This window comes from Nanorana parkeri, unplaced genomic scaffold (assembly GCF_000935625.1).
Source record: "Nanorana parkeri isolate BGI_ZX_2015 unplaced genomic scaffold, ASM93562v1 scaffold380, whole genome shotgun sequence".
NCBI classification, from domain to species: domain Eukaryota; kingdom Metazoa; phylum Chordata; class Amphibia; order Anura; family Dicroglossidae; genus Nanorana; species Nanorana parkeri.
The window spans coordinates 1,137,752-1,161,396 of NW_017306648.1; the positions used below are offsets into that span (position 1 = coordinate 1,137,752).

At 41.9% G+C, this 23,645-nt stretch overlaps 2 protein-coding genes across 2 annotated transcripts in view; one reads left to right on the forward strand and one right to left on the reverse strand.

Annotated features, from left to right (window-relative positions):
* FTSJ1 (FtsJ RNA methyltransferase homolog 1 (E. coli)) overlaps nucleotides 1–10,229 on the forward strand; it is a 12,621-nt gene extending 2,392 nt beyond the window's left edge. Inside the window, exons 3-11 of the mRNA XM_018559172.1 lie at nucleotides 1,874–1,943; nucleotides 3,015–3,114; nucleotides 3,376–3,454; nucleotides 5,858–5,910; nucleotides 6,614–6,667; nucleotides 6,753–6,855; nucleotides 8,706–8,789; nucleotides 8,946–9,049; nucleotides 9,907–10,229. Of these exons, the coding sequence (XP_018414674.1) occupies nucleotides 1,874–1,943; nucleotides 3,015–3,114; nucleotides 3,376–3,454; nucleotides 5,858–5,910; nucleotides 6,614–6,667; nucleotides 6,753–6,855; nucleotides 8,706–8,789; nucleotides 8,946–9,049; nucleotides 9,907–10,122 (863 nt within the window). The 3' untranslated portion in view covers nucleotides 10,123–10,229. The remainder of the gene's footprint in view (nucleotides 1–1,873; nucleotides 1,944–3,014; nucleotides 3,115–3,375; nucleotides 3,455–5,857; nucleotides 5,911–6,613; nucleotides 6,668–6,752; nucleotides 6,856–8,705; nucleotides 8,790–8,945; nucleotides 9,050–9,906) is intronic.
* Nucleotides 10,230–13,079: 2,850 nt separating this feature from the next.
* Nucleotides 13,080–21,735, reverse strand: LOC108789204 (organic solute transporter subunit alpha-like). Its single transcript, XM_018559157.1, has 7 exons — nucleotides 21,669–21,735; nucleotides 19,812–19,963; nucleotides 17,806–17,879; nucleotides 17,220–17,375; nucleotides 16,333–16,444; nucleotides 15,837–16,089; nucleotides 13,080–13,537 (listed from the first exon to the last, which is right to left on the reverse strand). Exons 1-7 carry the CDS (start codon nucleotides 21,733–21,735, stop codon nucleotides 13,080–13,082), a joined length of 1,272 nt encoding a protein of 423 aa, XP_018414659.1.
* Nucleotides 21,736–23,645: the final 1,910 nt, after the last annotated feature.

Sequence of the window (23,645 nt, forward strand, 5' to 3'; positions counted from 1 at the left end):
TTTCCTTTCACCCCCCCCCCCCCCCCCAAAAAAAAACCCAAAAAACTAAACCTAAAGTGCTAAATAAGCATTTGAGAAAAAAAAAAAAAACTTACCGTACCTTGCACCCCACTTCCTGGAGGGACTGGTAATGTCACCCTTTTTTGACTTGGTATCCACCTCTTGTAATCTCCTACATAGCAACACTGTGACAGGGAGAGAAAGGGGAAAAGGCATGGGCCAATCAGGTGTGCTGCATATACATGTGCTGACAAAGAACCTGCTGTCAGAAGGAGAGCACAGAGTAAACATAGCGTTGACTTTATCAATCTGTCCCTGGTTTTTCACTGTCCAATTAAAGACCGTGATATGTATTTTTAGCTCAGTCCAAAAAGATTTGAGAATTACAGTCTAAAATAAAGCTTCTTTTCCTTGTGTTCACGCTTTGTGAACTAATGCTAATATCCACTTTTAACATAAATAAATAAATGCACACTTCCTCATATGCATTTATTTTTCTTTTTGCATTGGAGGCAGGAAAACACTGATCAGTAGATCACATGTGCAATGCTCTGGCTCCTGCAGATTCTCCCTCCCATCCCAAGGAAGGACTTGTATTTCATTGAGAACTACCAGTCAAACTGCCACAGTTGCTGATGGGATTTGTAGTTTATGCTTACATCCTCGGAGGAAAGCAGGAGGTCTTGGGATGAGCGGAGGCGACGGTTAGGGTGATATTTTGAGACAAGGTTTGAGATATATCCGGGGGCAGAGTTGTGGATGGCTTTCTTGTGCTGCTTACACACTGTTCTGTGTGTAAGCAGCACAAGTAATAACGAACATGCTTAAGTGTGAATGTCCCTATATAGTTTTCCTTCCCCTTTCACACTAAACTGCAGCACATATATGTGACCCAGCCACATAGGAAAGAATGGTATTTCTAATTGTAATGTGTTTTGATGCAGTAAAATGCATCTGTTTTGCTGCATGAAAACAGAGAAGTATGAATAGGCCTTTTAGAAATGAGTTCTTAATCAAACACAGCGCTGAATAAAATAAATAATAAATAATGAAGTGAAATATCTAGAATAAATGGAACAAATAAAGTGCATAGCTCAAAAATTAAAGTATTACATCAATCCACATGATAAGTGAATAGTGTAATCAAAAAAATGATATAGGATAGTGGTAAAATATCTAAATTAATAACTAAATAAATAATCTAAGTGACACTGTCGTTTTTCACATGGAGGTTGAATCATATTGATGAAGTTCGTTTCACTATTTATCGCTGTATTCACTTGGGATTGAATTTAGTTTTGAACTGTTTTAAAAGGAGTTTGTTATATATTTATTCATCATTTCTAATACACTACCTATTACATTTGGGACTGAATTAGGATGTAACATTGTATATGCCACTCTTCAGATTTTGCTACCAAGTGTTTGTTTTTTACACTGTATCACTTTACACCGGATTGTTTCTTTTGTCACTTAGATTTATTTAGTTATTCATTTAGATATTTTACTACTATCTTATATCAATTTTTTGATTACACTATTCACTTATCAAGTGGATTGATCTAATACTTTAATAGGAATTTCTGAGCTATACACTTTATTTGTTCCATTTATTCTAGATATTTTCACTTCATTATTTATTATTTTATTCAGCACTGTGTTTATTGATTAAGAATTTACAGAAGCTTTCAGCTCCTTTACATAGCAGCTTATTAATTAATTGGTTGATTCAATATCAATTATTTTTCAACTTTTTGACCTAGGATTATTTCCTTAAAGCGCAGATTATTGTTATTAAAAAAAACCTTAGAAATTAGTGCCATTTGATTGACATGAAACCATGGACATAACTTGATGTATGTCTGTCTTCCAGGTGTACAGAGAGCCGTTGACCTGTGTGCAGCCCCTGGCAGTTGGAGTCAGGTTCTCAGCAGAAAGCTTAGGTAAAATGTTTTTCTCTTACACACTAAGCAAAAACGGGCAACATTTGTTTAATGCCCAGCCAAAACTTTTCTTTTCTATTTTTGGATAGAGGGTGGAAGAGTTAAACTCTGTAAAATATTTTTTTATTGTTCTTTGGGTACACATTGAAGAGATTGCCTCACTTACCTGCCCATTGACCACACAGGAGGAGAGGGGATATCAACCCAATGAGGACTTGGATGGTAATAACAACTTAACAGAGGTTGTTGTTATTATTATTATTATATTACAGGATTTATATAGTGCCAACAGTTTGCACAGCGCTTTACAATATACGGAAGACAATAGAATCACAATACAATTCAAGACAAGATGGTAAGGAGGACCCTGCCCCCGAGGGCTTACAATCTAAAAGGGAGGGAGAAGTGATACAAGAGGAGGTAGCTGTGTAGGGATGAAAAGTTTGAGAAAGTGATGGTTCAGTGGTTAGGTTGAGGTGGGATAGACTTCCCTGAAGAGATGAGTCTTAAGGGATCGCCTAAAGGTTTCCAAGTCTTTTCCACCCTGTAAAAAAACTCAAAAGGTTTTAGCTGGAGTTTGGTTTTAAAAGGAATTTATAACTACCAAAATATTTTTATTTTTTTATGCACCCTACAGAAGACAATCACTAATACTTACTAGTCACTAGGAGGTGGTGACTCCTATCTTTGCCTTCTTAAACTAATCTTCAGCATCTGACACACTTCAGGGATAATGGATGGTTGGTCCCCACTTTATGCTGTGGTCCCACCTGCCAGCCCCTAATTTATTAGAACATACCTAATATAACCACAGTGTGCAGAGAGGAACATGGGTATCTGACAGACCCGGAAGTGTGTTGCAAGCAGAAGATTCCTTAGCTGCTGTAGCTCTTTAAGAAAGCAAAGATAGAAGTAGCTGCCTGTCGTGCAGGTAAGTATTTTTGCAGGGTGCCTTTTTAAAGAGCACGCTGCAATAGAAGGTGGCGATTTTGTTGCTTTAAAACCAAAATACATCTTAAAGTTTTTAAGTACCAACAGTGTCACTCTAAATGATTGCTTTTCTTTGTCTAGGGCTAATAATGAGACATCAGAGGTGAAGATTGTTTCAGTAGATCTACAGGCCATGGCTCCGCTACCTGGAGTGATCCAAATTCAAGGAGATATTACTAAGGTACTGTCTGCTGTGAGAGACCCAATGCAACCTTGGGCTTGGTTTGCTTGGAAACATTAGTTATGATTGCTATGAGCCCGACGGCCCCTTATGATAAAGGAGGCCACAATCGTTGTAGCTGTTGGACCACTATCAGCATTTAACAGAACTGGGAAGCAAAAGTAGACATAAGCCCAAAATGTATTAATAACTTGCACCAAGAGATATTACAAAGCCGTATGTGGTCTTTAACCGCAATCTATTTTGGTTTTCTGCCTTTAGGTTTCCACAGCTCATGAGATAATACAGCACTTCGAGGGTCAGCCAGCGGACCTTGTTGTATGTGACGGGGCACCAGATGGTAATTAATTGCATTGTCTGTAGCACCCTCCTTCCAGGGTCATCAATTGACTCCTGCTCTGTACAGAAGTCTTTTAATAAAGGTTATAGTTTCTCCGTTTTTCTCCTGTAATCATTTTACAGGAGCACACAGACCTGGGGACAGAAAGGTAGTAATAGGAGCAGATCAGGATCTATTACTTTGCACAGTCCAGTTAGTGAACATGCTGACAGTAGAGGAGAGCAGAATGATGATCTCATCTGTATGCTGCTTCCATTTTTCTGTATTAACAGATTGTGGTGGTTCTTAGACCAGTCTCTATGTGTAACTGCAGTGCAGTCTGCAGAGAGGTCAGGGATCTGGCTATGCTGTCTTGCTGGGATATTTTGATCACAAGACTGGCCTAAAACAGGAATATGAATATTTGGTCAGTAAAGCAAATTACATGTATTTCAAATGTTATTTAGCTACTTTCCTGTAGTGTAGCTTTCCCTTTCACTTTAGTTGAATAAAATCAATCCCCTCTGGATGATCAATGTACATTGCAAGGCTTTTAACAAACTTTGTTGCTGATTCTTACCTGTTTTTATTCTGAAGAAATAGCTGTTGGTTGCAGCATGTCCTTTCCAGACTGATTGCTGAATCGTAGGGTCTGGGTTCCTTATAATGAGCTGGTGGGGTTTCCGGTGTTTTAATAGTGTAAGGTGCAGTGTTTGCATCCCATTAGTAGTAAGTAACCTTAAGAAGTATCTCACCAAAAATTTAAATTCCTATTACAAGGGATGCCAAAAATTGTACTTGCATTTTAGAGCAGACTTCTGGGGGAAATGAGTCAGCCAATCACAGAATCAGTAAATGATTTAGAACATTGAAGTAGCTACAGTTTAAAATGGAAAGATATTTTTTTAAAATAACATTAAATTGCAAAATGACTTGTGCAACAATTTTATATACAGGTGAAACTCGAATAATTAGAATATCGTGCAAAAGTAATGGCAGTAAGTGCTGCAAAAGGGGCCCAAACCAAGTACTGAGTACATATGCATGCTTGTACTTTTCAGAGGTCCGATATTGTTCTATGTACAATCCTTGTTTTATTGATTGCATGTAATAATCAACTTTTTTGAGATTGTGGATTTGGGGTTCTTGGGGTTTTCATGAGCTGTAAGCCATAATCATCACAATTATGACAAATCACGGCTTGAACTATCTGCTTTGCATGTAATGAGTCTATCGCATATATTAGTTTCACCTTTTAAGTTGCATTAGTGAAATAAATTAACTTTGCACAATATTCTAATTATTCGAGTTTCACCTGTATGCTATATTATTTGTTTAAAGGAGAACTATGAGGTGAGTGTTTTTCACTCACCTCATAGTTCTGGCTGACCTGTGACAATGAGACTGTCACAGGTCGGCTCAGTAGATCGGGAAGTGAGCGTAAACATACCGGCGTTCGCTCACCTCTCGATCCTGTCACGGCTCTCTGCCGTGACAGGGGAGGGGCTGGATTCCCCCCTCCCCGCTCCGATCCTCCAGCGCTGACTGGCGGATCGGACGGGGCAGGTACAGCTGGCAATGCCTCTAGATAGGCAGAGCCAGCTGTCACTCACGCAGCTTGGCGGATCCAGACATAATTGTCGGGATCCGCTTCAGCTGCGGCGTCTCAGTATGCCGGGAGCTGTAGCTCGCGGTATACTGAGCTTAGGGTGACGGGAGGACGCTAGTTTGTGTCCTCCCGTTACCCTAAGGAGAACTATGGGGAAAAGCACTAACCCCATAGTTCTCCTTTTTAAGACTTTTTAATTTACATTTTTTTAAAGTTGAATAATCGTTTAAGGCCGCACAAACTGCTGGTATCACAAGCTGGACAATGTTACTTCCCGAAGTCAAAACATGCTGTAAACAAACACAGGCTCCTACAACTCTAACATGTTTCACCAAACGGCTTATTTATAGAGTTCTCAGTCGTTTGTGCGGCAATTGTTTCTGCGAGAACCAGTATCGAGCTGCAGCGTGCTTTTCTTGCCTGCACTGACGAGGGATGTGGCTGTGTGATCTCAGGACAAGGAATATGAGTTTTGCGTTTAAGGCTGCATTACTATTTGCAAAGAATAGCACAGCAGTGCACCAGCACAATAGATTGGCCTTTATGGTGTCCTTTTTTTTTGTTTTTTTATTATCTTGTGTTCTATTATTGGCAATCTATCTACTTTTTACTTCCCTGGATCAACATCACATCATTCCTTTTTTAACTTTCATAACCTGAGAACATTTTTGCAGTAAAAGGGGAAGGATTGCAGGAAAAGAAAAAGCAATCTTTAACAGGCCTTACGGTGTCTATACAACATTAACCCTCTGATATAGCAGTAGTTGAGGGCATTGTGTGGTTCTCTAATGTCATCTCTGTCTTTTGTCCTGTAGTTACTGGCCTGCATGATATCGATGAATATATTCAAGCTCAGCTCTTGCTTGCGGTGAGTCTAAATCCACTTGCAGCAGATTGAAAGTAACTGTAAATATTATTTTTTGTATATCGGTGTTATGTGCAGGATTGCAAACTTCAAAGACATTATAATCATTCCATTCTAGTAGCATCATTTATTTTGATAATTTAGTTTAATAATATTTAATCATTTTGTTTCATTCCACTGCACTGTGTACAGAACCTTAAAGCTTCACTCCAGGCTGCTGTTAAATTGACCCATGCATTGGAGTCCCTCTCGCACTGCGTGGGTTAATTTGGCTTGAGAGAAAAGGAATACATGCAGATAGTTATCTTATTCCTCACTCCTGTAGGCTTCCTTCTCTCCATGCGAGCAGTCCCCCAAAGCTGCTTCACTTTGCTTGCCGGCCAGTTGCAACTCTCTGACGTCATCATGTATAATGCAGCACCAGCATTCCTGCTTTGCATGTGAGGATGTAAAGAGCCTGCTGACAACCTGAGCATTTTGGACAGTGGAGCAGAGTGCCGGGTGCTGTAGAAGCAAGGGATACGCTGTACTTCTTCCTTTCCCCCTAGCCAAACGAGGATTTATCTCATGCAATGCAGGACCCCACTAACTGGGCAAATGTAACAGCAGCCCGGAATGGGGCTTTAAAGCAGTTATTCTTCTAATAAATTAATACGCACACATGTTTAATTTGAATTACATTTTTGAAGTATCTTTTCTACCGCAGGCTTTGAACATCACCACTCATGTACTAAGGAAAGGAGGGACATTTGTAGCCAAGGTGGGTGCTATGGTGGACTTTGTCTTTGCAGTTGAATATGAACCAGAAATGGCCTGGTGAGCAAGATGGGGTCTTCTGTTTTCAGATATTTCGGGGGAAAGATGTCACCTTACTGTACTCCCAGCTGAAGATCTTCTTTCGAGATGTGACCTGCGCCAAGCCCAGAAGCAGCCGAAACTCCAGCATTGGTAAGTGGTGTTTGTAGTTTAGGGCAGAGCTGTGTGTAGATTGTTAGCAAACTGGATGTTGGTTGAAAGTGGACTTGTGAGAACGGATAGCGCCTGGTATAGCTTAGACTGCTACTTCCCGACTATTGGAAGAAGTGCTGCTTCCAAGGCAGAGCCCTTTGCTGCTACATTCTGCATGCCTACACCAGAACTAGCACGGCTTCCTAGGCGATGGGCAATTCAGCTTCCAGCGTTCAGTTGGAGCCTTGCAGCCCCTCTTTCAGAGGATTAAGTTAAGGGTCCAATTGGAAATTTGTCAAACCTGAAAATGTTGCATCCACAAATTAATGGACAGCTTTCCTCTATGGTATGGCTTTAATTTTCTTCCTAGCATCCATCAGGTGCAACTATCTGCTCTGCTGATTACATTCCTAAGACTACTAGCAGACTCCTCCATGTTCACAGAATCTGAACCTGTGAACATGGAGTCAGGGAAGCTTTTAGGGTTAGTTCACACCATAAGCAGTGTGTTTCGGTCCGAATCTGGCCGGAACGCACTGCCTCGCATTGCGACCGGCTCACTTTTTTGCCGGGCTGGAGGGGGCGTGGCGGGCCATTGAAGTGAGTGGCACCGTAGCCACGCCCTCCGGCCGAAATGCGATCGCCCACACGGGATTGCAAGGCATATTGTGCCTTCAGTGCGGTCCGGTGCGGTGTGATCAAAATGCTGCAAGCTCCATTTTGATCGCACTGCACTGCAGGCACAATGTGCCTTGCGATCCCATGCGGGCGGTCGCATTGCGTTGCCATTCACTTCAATGGCCCGCCACACCCTCTCCGGCCCGGTAAAAAAGTGAGGCGGCCGCAATGCAGTGCGCTCCAGCCAGAATCGGACCGGAACGCACTGCATATGGTGTGAACTAACCCTTACTCACTCTGGTGGATGTATCTGTACAAATGTAATAAAATGTTAAAAGTTTTGTTTTATATTTTGAATCATGAAAAGAATACCTTGTGGTCCTGCAATGCAGGTTCTTGTTCAGGCACTTTCTGTAATAGAACGAAAAACCATAAGCGCACAACTGATAATTGGTTACTGGAAAAAACACGGGCTATGAATTATGGTGTGCAGGCTCTCACTAGCAGGGAGAGGACCCTGCAAATTCGAAACTTTCTGTAATAGGGTGACAATGCTCTGTCCCTGTCTCCCAGCTGTGTTTTTGTGTTGTCACCTGTCGCACTTGGCTTTTGATGGAGACTGCAAGTGGCTGTTTCAACACGCATAACACAGGCATGGTCCACTGCCGGAAAACCCACCCTGAGAAATGCTAAGCAGCCATTGTTGGAAAGCATGTAGACCGGAAGAGGCTGAAAATCTGCTGCACTAAAATGCAACAAAGGATATAAAGTATTTTTTTTTTTTAAACATTGTCATTTATTTAGTGTTTACATCTACTTAAAATGTTGCCATTTTAGACAAAGGTCGTAGAGTTATACCACCTGATCGTTCCTACATCTGGAACTCGGGAACTCTGTTGGGGAGATCTCTGTTCCCAGCTGTGTACAATTACTATATTCATTATTAGGGGTTCCAACCTTTCCTGGTAGATGTTTGACTTATGGAGAATATAATAGGAAGATATTGAACACTCAAATGTAGGGTGGAACACCCAGAACTCCCAGGTGGACACAAACAGTTAGAAATTATAGCATAGAGAGCCTGCTGTTAGAAAAGCCAAGATGTATAGGAAGCCAGGTGTTAATTCAACCCACCAGGCTCCACCTGCAACTAAAATACAACTTTTGAGTGGACTAAAACTTTTTATCTGTATAACTTTTACTTTGTTGACATTTTGTTTTTCTTTCTACAGAAGCATTTGTAGTGTGCCAAGGTTACAGCCCGCCAGATGGCTACATACCCAACATGTCCAATCCCCTTCTGGACCACTGCTATGGTGAGGGCAGCTTATACAGGTCTGGATGTTGAGGCAGTATGGCTGCCAGAGACAAAATTGAGTATTTATTCCCATAATAGAATAGAATATAGATTTAACAAAGGTGCCCATTTTCCCCTAAGCTGTGCTTAAATTTCTGGTCTTATTTTTTATTAGATGTCGATTTTAACCAGCTAGAAGGACCCAACCGTGTGATTGTGCCTTTCCTGGCATGCGGAGACCTGAGCGCCTATGACTCTGACAGGACTTACCCTCTCCAGGTAAATGGCTGCTGTAAATTGCCATACTGGGCAAAGCATCAGGTTCCTTTACTCTATGAATTGTAAGCAACAGGTACTTACCTTCCATGCACTTCTAGGCTTCTTTGATTCACTACCAGTCTGCCTGCAACTGCGCACAATTTCCCTCCTGCCAGAACTTTAGGACTCTAATTTGCCTACCCAGACACCAGTGACTGCATTTTGGAACACTGGGGGTAGGATTGTCAAGTGTTCCCCCATACCCAGAAGTACTCGTTATCTCTCTGGCAGGGCAGTATTGGATTGGAAAGGCAAATATCTGCTGTTTATGCTAAATAGGGATGCACCGATACAAGCATCGGTATCGGCCGCGATACCGAGTATTTGCATGGGTACTCGTACTCGTGCAAATGCTCGGATGTCTAAAACAAGACGTATCGGTAATTGGTACCGGCGAGTACTTAAAAAAAGTATCGGTACTCGTACTCAGACCCAAAAAAGTGGTATCGGTGCATCCCTAATGCTAAATTCATTAAAGTGAACCCATTTCCTATTCAGTATGGGCAAACTACAGGTGCACCTTAACTTGAGAACCAGGATACCCGGCTAACAAAATATCCCTATAATGGTGAATAGCCATATTTTAGGAATAACCATAAATCAGTCACAGAACTGCACACCAGAAAAACTTGCTGGAAAACTTGAGACTGAAAAAAATAGACCGACAATGAAGACTTTTTTTTATAGGTATAAATTGGAAAATTAATTAGAGATGGGAGAGCAAATGGAAAAAAGGGAAAGTTATTTTGGTGAAAAACTATAGGGTGTTAACTCTATGTACTTCTTTACGTGACTTTGTCTAATCCCATCTTTGTCAGTTGGACACAGGTAAAGAATACTGCTACATTCCCCCAAACCAACCCCCGATTCAACCACCCTACCAGGAGGCATGCTTCTTAAAGAAGAACAATCTACTGGCCAAGGAACGGCCACCATCTCAGCTGAATCAGCCCACCACGACAACTGCTGAAAAGGAAGAAGAGAACGCTGTCTGCCAAGGTGGGGCCATCCAGAAACTCGCCATCTCTTCCTGATGAGGTCATGTTGGTCCTGGATTTTAGGTTTTATTGTTATAGCTTTTACACCAAGAAACAGTTTTTTTTATTTATTCAAATTTTAAATGTATAAAATAAAACTTTAACTGTGTTTTATCTAAATACAGACATCCATAGCAATCAGGTTGGGTGTAGTGTCTTATATACGGGAGTGTAAAAAAGAGTTTTGCAGCACACTCTCCATTCTGTAATCTGTGCCTGGGATTTAAAAATGCAGCTCCATGCCAATCTGACGTTTCCATCTTGCCTGGTTACTAGCAAGTGAAATCATTATTATCATACAGGCTCTTCTGTATCTGTCATGTTTTGGAGTGTCACATTTGTCTGCTTTGGAGTTTCTGTTAACCTACATTCAAAATGACCCCTACAGTAAGCCAGTACAAAGTGCAGTAACCATACCGTCAGATTTCAAAAGCTTGATCAATGATAGATTAATTATGATTTGAGCTCTTCTTTGCAAACACAAAATCAGGCCACATGCACCAAATTTTCTTTTTGTTATTTTAAAATTTGTTTGGAAAAACTGACTGTTTTTAAAGAGTATTTTCCTGTGATGGTACCGGGATTTTTGTAGTCCCAATGGTTCGATTTTAGAAAATGTATTTCACTGGAATTGAAGAAAGATCATAGTGTGGGTGGGCGGTTTTTTTCAGCGAATTCAAAAGGAAACTATCTGATTGTTTATAGACCAAAATCTATATTGATGTTCTGCTGGTTAATGAACAAAAATAATGGATGTGGCATGACTCAAAAGATATTATTTCCATATACGATAAAATTTTCAGATCAAATCTATGGACATCCAAACCAATCTGGTTCTCATTGTAAAGAATTTTGAGTCTAGAGTCACATCATGTCCTTGGATTTTCTTAAAGGAGCAGTCCACACAGTGTTTGCTAGTTGCTGGTGAGTTAAGAAGATCTCTGGGAAAATCAGAAACTTACCCTTGGATTGCGGCTACTCCTGCACTGCAAGGGTTAAGTGCTCGTTTTGTCTACAGGGTTCAAATAAAGCTGTTTTTACTCGCCTGATCCTCTCTCCAAGCTGCTAGACTGGTCTTCTCTTCCCTGGACTCCAGCGGCCTAAGGACCGCTGACATCATCACGTTTTATGCAGGTCTCTTGACCTGCTTTAGAGGTGAGGACACCAAGAGACGTCCAATAGCCAGAGTGGAGGGGAAAAGAGGTGAGCGCTGACTGCCGCAGGCTGGAGGATCAGGTAAAATTGCTTTATTTGAGGGCCCCTAGACAAAATGAGCTCCCAGTGGGGTAGGCCCACTGCAAGGGTAAGTTTTATTTTTCCGGAGTTCTTCTTTAAAGCATATTTAAACGCAAATACAAACATTTTATATATTGCAGCTTACTAGTCTTTAAATTTGATGACTGCATTAGTTTCCTTTTTTCTGACTTTTATTTTTACCTGGCGATCCTGTAAACAACACACTTCCTGTCCTAGGGTTGGTTCGCTCACTTACTCCACTGCATCTATAGAGACAGCCATTTTAGTCACCCCAGGATGGGACTACAAACATGCCTACCTCTTCATCTCAATTACATTGGGGTGAGGAACTAGTGATATTTCAATTATATGTGTCTGAAGAGCAGAATCGCCGAATGGCTTCTTGTATGTTCTGGGGTCCTTCAGCAGTGAGATCTCCTTGCCATAATTCCTGAGTATTTCTGCCAACCTCTGAGTGTTCCCCCTCCTCCTGATGTGTCCTTTAGTGTTTAAAATAAAGAACAGCAGGTGTGCAGACCTCAGTATACTGATCTCACAACTGTAGTCCCTGACAGATATAAGAATTATAAAGCGGCCACATCTGCTAGCGGCAGTCCACATGTAATTGTACATGGTACAATGACATGCGGTTTGGCATAGATGATTGTCCCTGGATGTACAATTACACACAGCCACTGACAGATGCAGCTGCTATCACACTGTCATTAACTTGAATGGGCACAGCGGCTGCATCTGAACAGGGACACCTGGGATTACTACCACAAGAACTCGTAGGTTCTTGCCTCGGGAAATCCAGAATGTAGCATAAGTCCTCATGTGAACGGGGCCTAACTCATGCACTGCTTGATATTCTGCTCATTGAAAAATATGTCACATCTCTGACATAGGTGGTGCATTAGTGAACCAATTGATGCAGAATCTCTCGGGGTTACTGCACTTTGCACATTACACATTGTACTATTACAGCAAATCTGTCACGAGCCCGAACAATTCAAACTGAGCATATGGTGAAAACACCTTCCCTACAAATCACATGTCAGCATGATCAGTAGAACCAGACATATGGGTAGCTGAAGATACTCTATATGTAAATCTCTAATTTCCCTGTAAATGTTGAGCCTAACCTCAACACCCTACAGATTCTCTATAAACAGCAAACACCGGGCTAACAGCACTCCAAAAATAAATGCAAACTCCTTAAATTTATAAAAAGAGGGAACAGTAAGTAGGTAGACTTAATTATTAGGTGCCCTTATGTGTGAAACTACCCACTGGCTCTACCCTGTTTTTTTAAAATAAATTAGTTTTCATTATTTTAGACCATCAATCTAATGTTTACTATTTATACATGTTTCAGTGACTAGCTAGACATGCACTCAAGGACTACTGCTGCCTTGGAGCAGTAACATTGTTCACCCTACAAATCCTCCCTTTAGGTCACTGAGTCAGTCATATTGAATTACCAATAGGCAGGCTTGGAATGTGTAAGGGGTGAGGCAAGCTTAAATTTTTCTGGAAAATTCAAGATTTACATACATAGATCTACTGATTGTTGTGACGTGGTAAAAAAAATGCATGTAATAAAAATATATAAGGAGAAGTTACCTTCAATGAAAAATTGAAGGTAACTTCTGTTTATATATTTTTTATCACATGCTTATTCTGAATGTATTATAAATCTGGAAAATCTTGAGCTCTTACACCACTGTGGCATCATCAATGTAATTAATCTGCGCCTGTACTTGAAGACGATTTTTGCCAGACACGGGTGCCTTTGCTCCATCAGACACGTCACCTGCCTGTGGCATGTTCATGTTTCCCAGCTCCATTCCACTGCTCTGTGTCGGTGACCTGACTGTGTAGTTCTGCATAGGAACGGTCCTATTCTCCTGGAGGAAGTCGTACTTGTCTAGTGGAGCATGTTCGATGTGGCATAAAGTCTCATCTCCCTCACTTATGTAAGCAGAGTTGATGGCAACACCTTCGTCTTCAGACAGGCTGTACATATCTGCCAAGGTGGTCTGGGAAGATTTGTTTTTCACCACTTCTGGGATCAGTGATTCAGCTTCATGACTTGGCTCGACTCGGCAGAAACAATAACGGGCGAAAAGGCTGATGAAAAACATCTCTAGCGTGATGGAGTAATTGTAGATGGCTGTGGAGATAGCACAAATGCAGAGTTCATAACTAGTAATTAGGGATGCACTGATATCATTTTTTCCAGACCTAGTACAAGTACCAATACTTTTCCTCAAGTTCTCACCGGTACCAATACCTTTTTTTAGTGTCATGTGACAGCTTTTCTGAAACAATACGTACTAATGATTTTGGGACAGTGGTGGAGCACCTGGGGCCAAGTCCCAACTGCTGTTACCCTGGTAGCTCTGCCACTGACTTCAGGCTGTAGAGGGACTACAAATCCAGCAATACATTATACAGCAATGCAGACTACATATCCAGCAATATATTATACAGCAATGCAGAATACCACCAGCTATAGAGGACTAAAAATTCCAGCAATACTTTATACAGCAATTAAGAATACCACTGGCTATAGAGGGCTACAAATCCCAGCATTATTTTATACAGCAATGCAGAATGGCACTGGCTATAGAGGACTACAAATCCCAACAATACTTTATACAGCAATGTGGAATATAATGCAGCCATTGTTCTGTAGGAACAGAAAACCAACTGATAATAACATACTGTACACAGTATATTGCTACTGTCTATTATAGCTAGTCTGTCATTAGTCATGCATTTGTCACAGCACAATAAAGCGCAGACTGCAGCTCTCCTTGCCAAGCCTATAAGTGGCAGTGATTGCTGCAGTGTCCTTCAATAAATGACAATCACGCAGTAATTTTTTTTCCAGTATTCACAAATCAGCCCCTTATGGGGATTTAGCAAGCAGGTGACACAATAAGGCATCTGTCTAGTGGATATCAGGGTCTGTCTTGTTTAGCAAAGTGTTTTTGTGTCATGTTTAAGTTTGTGACACCTGCAGTGTCCTTCAATAAGTGACAAATATCTAGTGACATCGGCCTGGCTCTCCATTTCTTACCTTCCTCGAGGGGACTGCATGGTGCCACTGTCGGGGTGCAGCTTCCCTCCTTCTTCCCTGACAGTTCCTGGGGCTTTATGCCGGAGTCTCAGGTGCTTTGTGCCGGAGTCTGAGGAAGGGGTGGCGAGTCTGAGGAAGGGTTGCCGGAGTCTGAGGAACGGGTGCCAGAGTCTCAAGAGGGGAAGATGTGCAGGATAGTTCTGTAAACAGGCTCCACTGTGGTTCCCCAGAAGACTGCGGCAAGATCCCCAGTAAGCACGGAACCTTACGGCAGCCACTTTAGTTGAAAGATTTAAAGGGCTGTATCGGTTCTTAGTAGCGGGGCATTTTCTCGAGTACTCGTGAAAATGCCCTGGTATTGGTATCGGTGCATCCCTACAGAGATCATATTAAGACTGAACTCCTGGGTAACTGCTAAATATAGAGCTCAATAACATATATGGGAACTGTTATCTGCCAAAGGATTTGTAATTGTGTCTATCTATTCCTGAGGTTTACACAGAGAGTACAGTGAGGTTGATGTCTTGACTTTTCTGACTTGTAGTTAAAGGAGAACTATGACATGAGTGATTTCCACTCACCTCATAGTTCTAAGCCGACCTGTGACAATGAGATTGTCACAGGTCGGCTCAGTAGATCGGGAGGTGAGAGAACACATACCGGGTTCCCTCACCTCTCGATCCTGTCACGGCTCTCTGCCGTGACAGAGGGAGGGGCTGGATTCCCCTCTCCCCACTCCGATCTGCCAGCGCTGACTGGCGGAACGGACGGGGAGGGGGCGGGTACAGCTGGCTCTGCCTCTAGATAGGCAGAGCCAGCTGTCACTCACGCAGCTGGGCGGATCCCGTCATCTAAGTCGGGATCCGTTCCAGGTGCGGCGTCTCAATATACCGCGAGCAGTAGCTCGCGGTATACTGAGGTTAGGGTAACGTGAGGACGCTAGTTTGTGTCCTCCCGTTACCCCAAGGAGAACTATGGGGAAAAACACTGATCCCATAGTTCTCCTTTAAGCAATCCAGCTTAGTCAGCTCTCTACCACCAGCCTGGACACCTTTTTTAAAGGTTATAACTGCAATATTTGACTTTGCTTACCTTGTCTATATCTGCAACCTAAATGTAAGATTCTGGATCAAAGGCCACCTGATGTCTGAAGGTGTGGCCACTGTTTGTCCCTGTACACTGTAGCTAAGGGAATGTGAACAATTATGAGGCTCTATTATTTGATACTGTTATGCAATCTCAGGAGCTTGGAGGCAGAATGTGAAGTCTGGTAGCTGAAAAGACCTCAACTGTCAAATTTAAGTTGACCTCTAATCCCTGACTGGCTGGCAAGAAAAGATTGTAAGGTGTATGGCCAGCTTCCCGGCATGTTCCTTTGCCCACTCACTCTGTGATCGGGTCTCCACGGTCCAGGGTGGAACACATGGGATGGCCCCCAGGGCACCCATAGTTTCCAGGATGCCATTTTGCAGACCACACAGAACCAGAACTAGTGTGATGCAGATAAACTTGGAGCGAGGACTGTAGCCTTCCAGGGCCTTCTTGGTAGCCTTGTAGAAGAGAAGGTAGCCATAAAAGGACAGGAATGTGGACAAGCCAATGATGATGTTGATGTAGGAGTTTGGGTTGGTGTAATCAAGCTGATGAAAAAAAGACAAATAAATGACTTTAGAAAATAAAAATACTTTTGATGTAAATGTATCTTCTTTTTTTTTTACGTCGTTGTCCCATATTTTGCTTAATTTACAATAAAGCATTTTACTTAATGTCCCCTGACTAATAGGCTGACATTCCACTTAAAATGTCTTATATGTGGACACTGGAGGGTTCTGTTTATTATAGCGATAAGGCAGGTGTCTTCCCAGTGAACTACCGGTACTTACATCTCCATAGTCATACTTTTCGTCTGTCCACAAAATGAGGCCCACAAAGAACAGAAGTGTGCGGACAACAGACAGCTGGTAAACGGCAATGTTCATCCACCTCAGATTGTTCCTGAGACACAGAAAGGCAAAGAGCTAATGTAAAGCCAGTGTGTAATACTGATGGCAAACTTTCTGCTTAGCACATGCAGAGTCGCATTCATTGGGCCTGGAGCATGAAAAAGTAAGTTGCCCTGTAGCCTGAATTGCCAAGGAAACTGTTTAATACTTACCTAGCAGCCACTCCAGGGTTTTCTTTGATGACCAGTAGCAGACCACCACCACCATACACCTTACAATTATCTGCAGATTTTCTGTGGTCAGATGGAAAAGGTGCAACAGATTCCTCCATCTATGCTAAACTGTGTGGATGGAGTAATCTCCACCTGGGCCAATCTGTTGCACTTTTACCATCTGACCACAGAAACTCTGCAGATAATTGTAAGGTGTACGGGCACCTTAAGTGCCATATGATTTGTAGGTCTGTGCATCTGATTTTGTTAGGCAACTAATCTTGCCAGACAGCATAGACATGTTCTCGACCTTCCAGCATCAACAGCAGCACAGTCTGGTCCAGAACACTCCCCCAGCCTGCTACTGGACAATAAAGAATGTTCACTATAGAGTTTGATTGGCTGCTTAGTGCTGCCACTCCCAGTCTGAGTGCTGCTGTGCAAGAGGTTGACATCAAGACAAATTCAGGTTCTTATGCTAGTTGCATTTTTGCGGAAATTAAACAGCACAGCATCCAATCAAATTGCTTGTTTAATATTTCTTGTTCACTCTAGAGAAAGCTCTGTTATCCAAGCCGTGGGGTGTTGTTGGGGGTTTACAATGTGGAGGCGCACCTGTTCACTTGGATGTTGGGAAAACAACAGCAGCAGCAGCATGGCGGAGGGTTGGGCGACACTGTATGACCTCCCAGCACTTCAAGCATCTGGGCTTTTCCGCCAAAAAAATCTGTTATCAATTCCAAGAACTTCCACAGTGTTATTGAGTGATATCTAAGGATGAACAGGACAGAATGACAGGATGAGTATGAAATAGAAGATATTACTGAAAAACAACCTATGAGGTACAAAATGGCAGTGTCATCTCTATCTTGTGCAAGTAAGCAAAGTAAAGTAAGCATTTGTTGTGCTGTTATAGGCCAGTACTAAAGATAGATTTTTTTTATAAATTTCATTCCAATTGGAGCTCTCAGGTCCTTACCGGAGCTAAAAATATGATTTTACCTAGAATATAAACACCTTCCTGTCCGCCATTTTCCATACAGCAACCATAGGTGCTGTAGAGATTCTTACTATTATCAGAAGTTGAATTACAAGTGGCTGGCAGGAAATCTTTAGTGCTGATGCCTGGGTGCTCTGATGCACATTTGTGTTGGCACCTATTAGTTAATATCCTATTCATTGCATTACAGATCAGACTTACATGGACGCCACAAAGTTGCAGATGCCGGAGGAGCGAGGGATGAACATTCCGATGATGGAGGCGATGCAGAATATCTGGCAGGGGGACAGCAAGAAATATAATTTAACACGGTATGTAGGAGACCACCATTATATACAGTGTTATTCACAATGGGTGAAGAGTTTGGAGAAGGCAGGAGACGTGAACAAGCTAGGACAACATAGCTGAATTGGAGAATTTTTACAAATCAGCTATTTTGGCCTTGATTGTTCACTTCTCCTGCCTTCTCCAAACTCTTCACCCTTTTGTGAATAACCTTGATAATGTTTGACCTTGCAGAGACTTGTGCCACTGCAAGGTCAAACATTATCAAACATAAAAGAAATATGGGGCCATTGCTGACCTCATTCTGGAAATGCTGATTATTTAGCTGTTCTTCTGACAGGCTGGATTCAACACTTTAAGTCACTGACCCAAAACAAGAATGCAGACCAGTCAGGGGAAATATTATATGCATGATTGCTCTGGGTTAGTAAATCAAAGTATTAAATCCAGAGGGTTCACATGACAGCCAAGTAGCTAGCATATTCAGGTCAGCACAAGATAGCCTCAATGTTTCTCTCAAGCAAGGTATCTTGTACTCCCTTCAAAAATCATGGCATTAAAATCTGAATACCCAGACCAAATTTAGCACCGTCAGTATGTGTCAGTTAACTTGTAAAGCTGAACTCCGGGCACACACATTTTTATATTCCTCTATAGCCACAAAGCATATAAATCCACTTTGTGTGCACCAAATTCTATGCTGTACATAGCCTATGCAGATAGCACAGCTGTGGGAGGGGCTCAGCGGGCCCCGCCCATTACAGGCTGTTTGCAGAAAACTACAGGAAGGGGCAGTCACCCTGCGCAAGGAGAGAGAGCAACAGTAACTGGTCTTTTTACAGGAAGCTCCTGCACAGAGACAAAGTTTTACACTGGATTACTGCACCCATCTGAAAGAAATAGACAAAACACAACAAAATATGAGTAAGAATACACATACCTCTTGTATTTGGACAATATTTGCTTATCCTGGAGTTCAGCTCTAACTCTAATTTGCCTACTTAAATTGTTTGACATTGCTTTTTAAGGGTACATAAGGGTACATAAGGCTTTATGCTGCTTTGCTAGTTAGATTTTGGGAATTGTAACTGCTGATCTTAGTTTAAAAGATAAGCATACCCAACTCCCCCTGTACCTGACATTATTACACCAAGCTGCAAAGTTTAAGACTTAACAGATACCTCTTTTGCTTACTACCACAATAACTACTAACAGCCTGTCTTACAGCAATATCTGAAGAGTTGCCGGGGATGTTAAGTTACACACGCTGTACTGTGTGAGAAAAGTAAATCCAGGTTTTACCCACTGATATATATCTTCTATATAAATTTGCGCTAGGGTAATTTTGGCAGGACATAAAACATGGTGGACATTAAATATGGAAAACACCATAAATAACAGCATACCACTAAAATGATTGGCTTACATTGTATCTTTAGGCACTTTCCATTTTCTTAAGATCACTGGGAGTCAGTGGGAGGCCTACTGCATCTGTGCCACCGACACCACTTACAGTTATGATATGCCAAGAGGTAGTGACTACACAAGCAGGTCCCACATTTTGGAATTTATTAAAATGCGTACATTCTGGAATTCCTAACATGCATGTCACTGTTAGCAGGGTTATATTTAGACGTTACCTGTCCTTTAATTTCTGGATTAATTCACAAATGTCCAAAGGGGGCTCCCATACTTTGCCACCCTGGGCACTGGCCATTGACTGCCACTATGGTAAATACAATCCTGAATGTTAAAGCCATGGAAAGCCCAGTAAGTTTTTTTTGGCACAGAAAGAGTTGTTTTCTAAAAATCTAAATGGGGCTATGATGTGTGGTCAATTTAGACCAAATAAATGCCTACCGTGTTTCCCCGAAAGTAAGACATCCCCCGAAAATAAGATTCATAGCTGATCTTATTCTTACCGGGTATACTCCCAGGATCCAGAGGTAGAGGCAGGTCCTACGTGAGCTTTTGATGTTCCTCAGGAAGAATCCCATCTCCTCTAGGAATAAGGCCAACTGGACCAGTCCAACCACCACAGGCACAAGAAATATCCAGAGATCCTTCTTTATCACTGGAGAAAGATGAACAAATTGTATTGCCAAGAACACTCAACATTACACCACTGGGTACCCTCGAGGCACTAAGCTCCAACACACCAGAAGATTGAATTGGCTGTATTAGTTATATTGACTTCGGTAATCCATATGCACCATCACTTCACAGAATTCACTACAGAACAAAAAAAAAAGCTACATGGCCTCTGTGCAGAAAGGCAAACTACTTGTTCATCATGGCTGCTCTGTATAGTACAGGCAGTCCCCGAGTTACATACATCCGACTTACAAACGACTCCTACTTACAAACGTAGGCTATAACTGTACGTCAGGGGTAGTTATAATGCTACCGCACTCGTGGCGACAAGGAGTGCCTACCTTTTTGGGTCTGGTTCGTAGTACTGTATGTACATTACAGGAAGGTGGCTCTTGTTAGACGTACAGACGAGGGGTGCCAACCTCTTCTTAAGGAAGTTACAGGAAGTTGGCTCTTGTTAGACGTACAGACGAGGGGTGCCCACCTATTCTTCCGGGTCACTGTAAGGTTTTTACTGCGGTCTGTATCTTTATTAGAAAGATTTAATCTCACTTCCTGTCCTTGAGACAATAGGAAGTGAAAGAAAATCTACACCTAGAAAGGGAAATTCACTCCTGTAAGAGTGATCATGGGAAAAAGGTGTCTCCACTGAAGCTTTATCACCAATCTCACTTCCTGTCCTTGAGACAACAGAAAGTGAAAGTAAATCTACCCCTAGGAAGGGAAATTCACTCTTGTAAGAGTGATCATGGGAAAAAGGTGTCTCCACTGAAGTTTTATCACAAATCCTTGTTTCCACAACAACCCAACATTTTTCAAATCCAATTGTCACAGGGACAGAAAGTGAGGTGAAATCTTCTGAACAGGGGAACACACAGCAGAACAAACTTTACAGAGGGTAAACCCTTCTCTATGCTATCCAAAACAACAACAACAAAATTTGAGCTGGAGTTGCACTTAAAAAATTTACCTGTTCCAACTTACATACAAATTCAACTTAAGAACAAACCTACAGTCCCTATCTTGTCTGTAACCCGGGGACTGCCTGTATTGTGTAGCCACCAGGCCTTCATTTGTGGAAAGGCCTTGGAATATGTTAGAGTTGTAACAGAGGCTCACTGGGACTATGTATTCTGTCTGTTTTGAAACTTCATCTCTTCCTGTATTCACAATCACACTAAGAGATCTAAGACAGGTAACAGGTAAGGCAAGCTCTGATTGATGGCAGTGAGAATTTTTTTAGCACATGCATTTAGATTTATTTATGTGAGAGACGGCAGGACTCCAGCATTGGGTGTGTTTGGGAACTCCTCCCTGGCTTCACAAGTTGGGATTCCCAAAACACTAGACTGACAAAAGTGAGTGGGTAGGTGGGAACATCAAAAACTAAAGAACTGATACTGTTTGTAGTATTTACTAGAGTAGGGAAAACAAACAGGACTGTAATATTCATAAAAAGAGGAGAAGGCTGCTGAACCTTTATGGCTATTACCTTTGTGTTTTCCCTATAATCCCATGTCAGTGGAAATATGGATTTAGTGTTACATAGATAATTGACTATCCTGCAGATAGATAAACCTAATGAAGAATCATGGCTGCTACCTACAACATCTGTAGGCCTCTCTATGTAGCAGACGCTGATACATACACACATATATATCTTAATATATCTCTAATCACATTACCTTGAAGAAATTCTGATGAAAGGGGGAAACTTCCTCCCTCCAGGGAGCAGTTAGATGGCTTCACCATGGCTGCTTTTGCGCCTGTTTTCCTACTTTAAGGTCCTCTGTCTTCCATCTTCCCCGGGCCGTCTCTCCCTGGCTTCCGAGACATCCACCTTATTCCTGCGCTCCTGAAGAGGATGCTCCCAACTTGTGAGTATTAATCATTAATAGAGCCAGGTACAGGCGTCCAGGTAACTGACTGAAGTCCACAGGTAACATCTACCTGGAAAGAGGAAGCACACACCCCCTACCATCCAATCATCATCATATCACTGCATTGTAGATGCTATCATTTTGGTTTGTGAATGGGAGAGATTAAAGCACAATTCCAGCAAAAAAGTTAAATATAGGGCATTGCCATTAGGCATAGCAGGCCTGTACCTAAAGGTGAAGTTGGCCAAAGTCACATTATAGAAGTTTATTCACAATTATATAATTTGTGCAGTGACTCGTGAAACAAGAAAATGTTCTGTGAAGAGGAGGTGATCCTAACAGAGGGGTGTTGCTTCAGGCACCAAAGGATGTGTGCCTCTGGTCCCTAAAGATGAAATTTCCCACCCACCCTGTTCAGAGCCTATGGAAAGTGAAAGTTCTGTATGTTACAGGGTACTGACCCAGCTTCTGCCCGCACGTCGGATCGATGGATATCTCCACACTGGGGGGACCTGGCCTGAGCTCTCTCCTGTAAGCTAAATGACATTCCTGTCCCTCCCACCCATCAGATTACATAGCAGGAAATCCCACTGCAAGTCTGATTGCAGCATTCAGCTGATGTTTCTAGCAGAATTAGGTATATTGGCTGAGCTGATAAATTATTAGATGACTTAAGTAAGCAGGTAAGAGAACAAAGCTTACATAAAGCTCCAATAAACACTCTTTTTGTGTAAAATGACCATATAACACAACCATGTGATGATTTAAATGAAACTACAGCTCTCTATGTGCAGCCTTAGAATGGGATCATTATAGTACATTGCAACTTAATATATGGAGGCGTAGGCAGTGGCAGAATTCCAGACACCTATAAAAATAACACACGCCCTACTGTACACAGCTAGAAATAACCTTACTGCAATAAAATCAGCAGCAAACGTAGTGAACTTACACAGAGCATAAAATAATAGAAAATGGCTTTAAGTATGTGTAAATAGCATTACTGGCACTTCCAAAAACAAGTTGATAGTAGCAGCTGCCATATTCTGATTCTGACAATTTCCCTTTTTCTATGGTCACATCTCACTTTCTCCTCCAGGACTTCTCTTGTGCTACTCTCCTTCCCTGGAACTCTTTTCCTTATGCCACCAGGGTTTACCCTCCAAGTCTTTAAATTACTGGTGCCCAACCTGCTGCCCTTTGGTACCTACTATGCGGCCCTCGGGCCCTACCACTGGCAGTCAGTGTTTTCCTTGCTTTGTTGCTTACTTGGGGATGTGTTGTCCATAATGTTTTCTGTTTTAGTGTACTTTATTTCCTCTAACATCCTTTAATGGACTTTGTTAAGAGGAATATCAAATAAGGTGCCAGTAAATTTGTAAGGAGGCCTGTAGGGAGCAATGACTTGTAAAGAAACTATATTGCCAGTGATCTCTAAAAAACATGTCCTCGTTCTCTAACAGTCCCGTACAGTCTGTCCTTAGATTCCAACCGCCCCTGTATCATGTCTGCAGGGTTTGACAATCTCCTGTAGCATTCCCACAGTCTTGAACCATCTACTGTAACATTTCCAGTCACTGGCTATTTTCTGTATCATTACATTGGTACGTTTTGTGTGGCCCTTTGATGATGTGAGGCACACCATACCACCAAATAACCTTACCACTACTGCTTAAAGACACTCTCAGAACTGGTCTTCCATTATAAGCTTATCACTTCCTTCCCATTGAGTGATATTGTCAACATAAAACTTTAATTGATAACATAAAAACCGCTTCCAGA

What these genes read in the sequence shown, in the direction of transcription:
- LOC108789204 (XM_018559157.1), bottom strand. Translation starts at nt 21,735, where the DNA reads ATGGTGAAGCCATCTAACTGCTCCCTGGAGGGAGGAAGTTTCCCCCTT. An exon ending in TGCAACTTTGTGGCGTCCAT is followed by an intron (nt 17,376 to 17,805) that starts GTAAGTCTGATC and finishes GTTCATCCTTAG; the next exon opens with ATATCACTCAATAACACTGT. An exon ending in CCCAACATCCAAGTGAACAG is followed by an intron (nt 16,445 to 17,219) that starts GTGCGCCTCCAC and finishes TCTGTGTCTCAG; the next exon opens with GAACAATCTGAGGTGGATGA.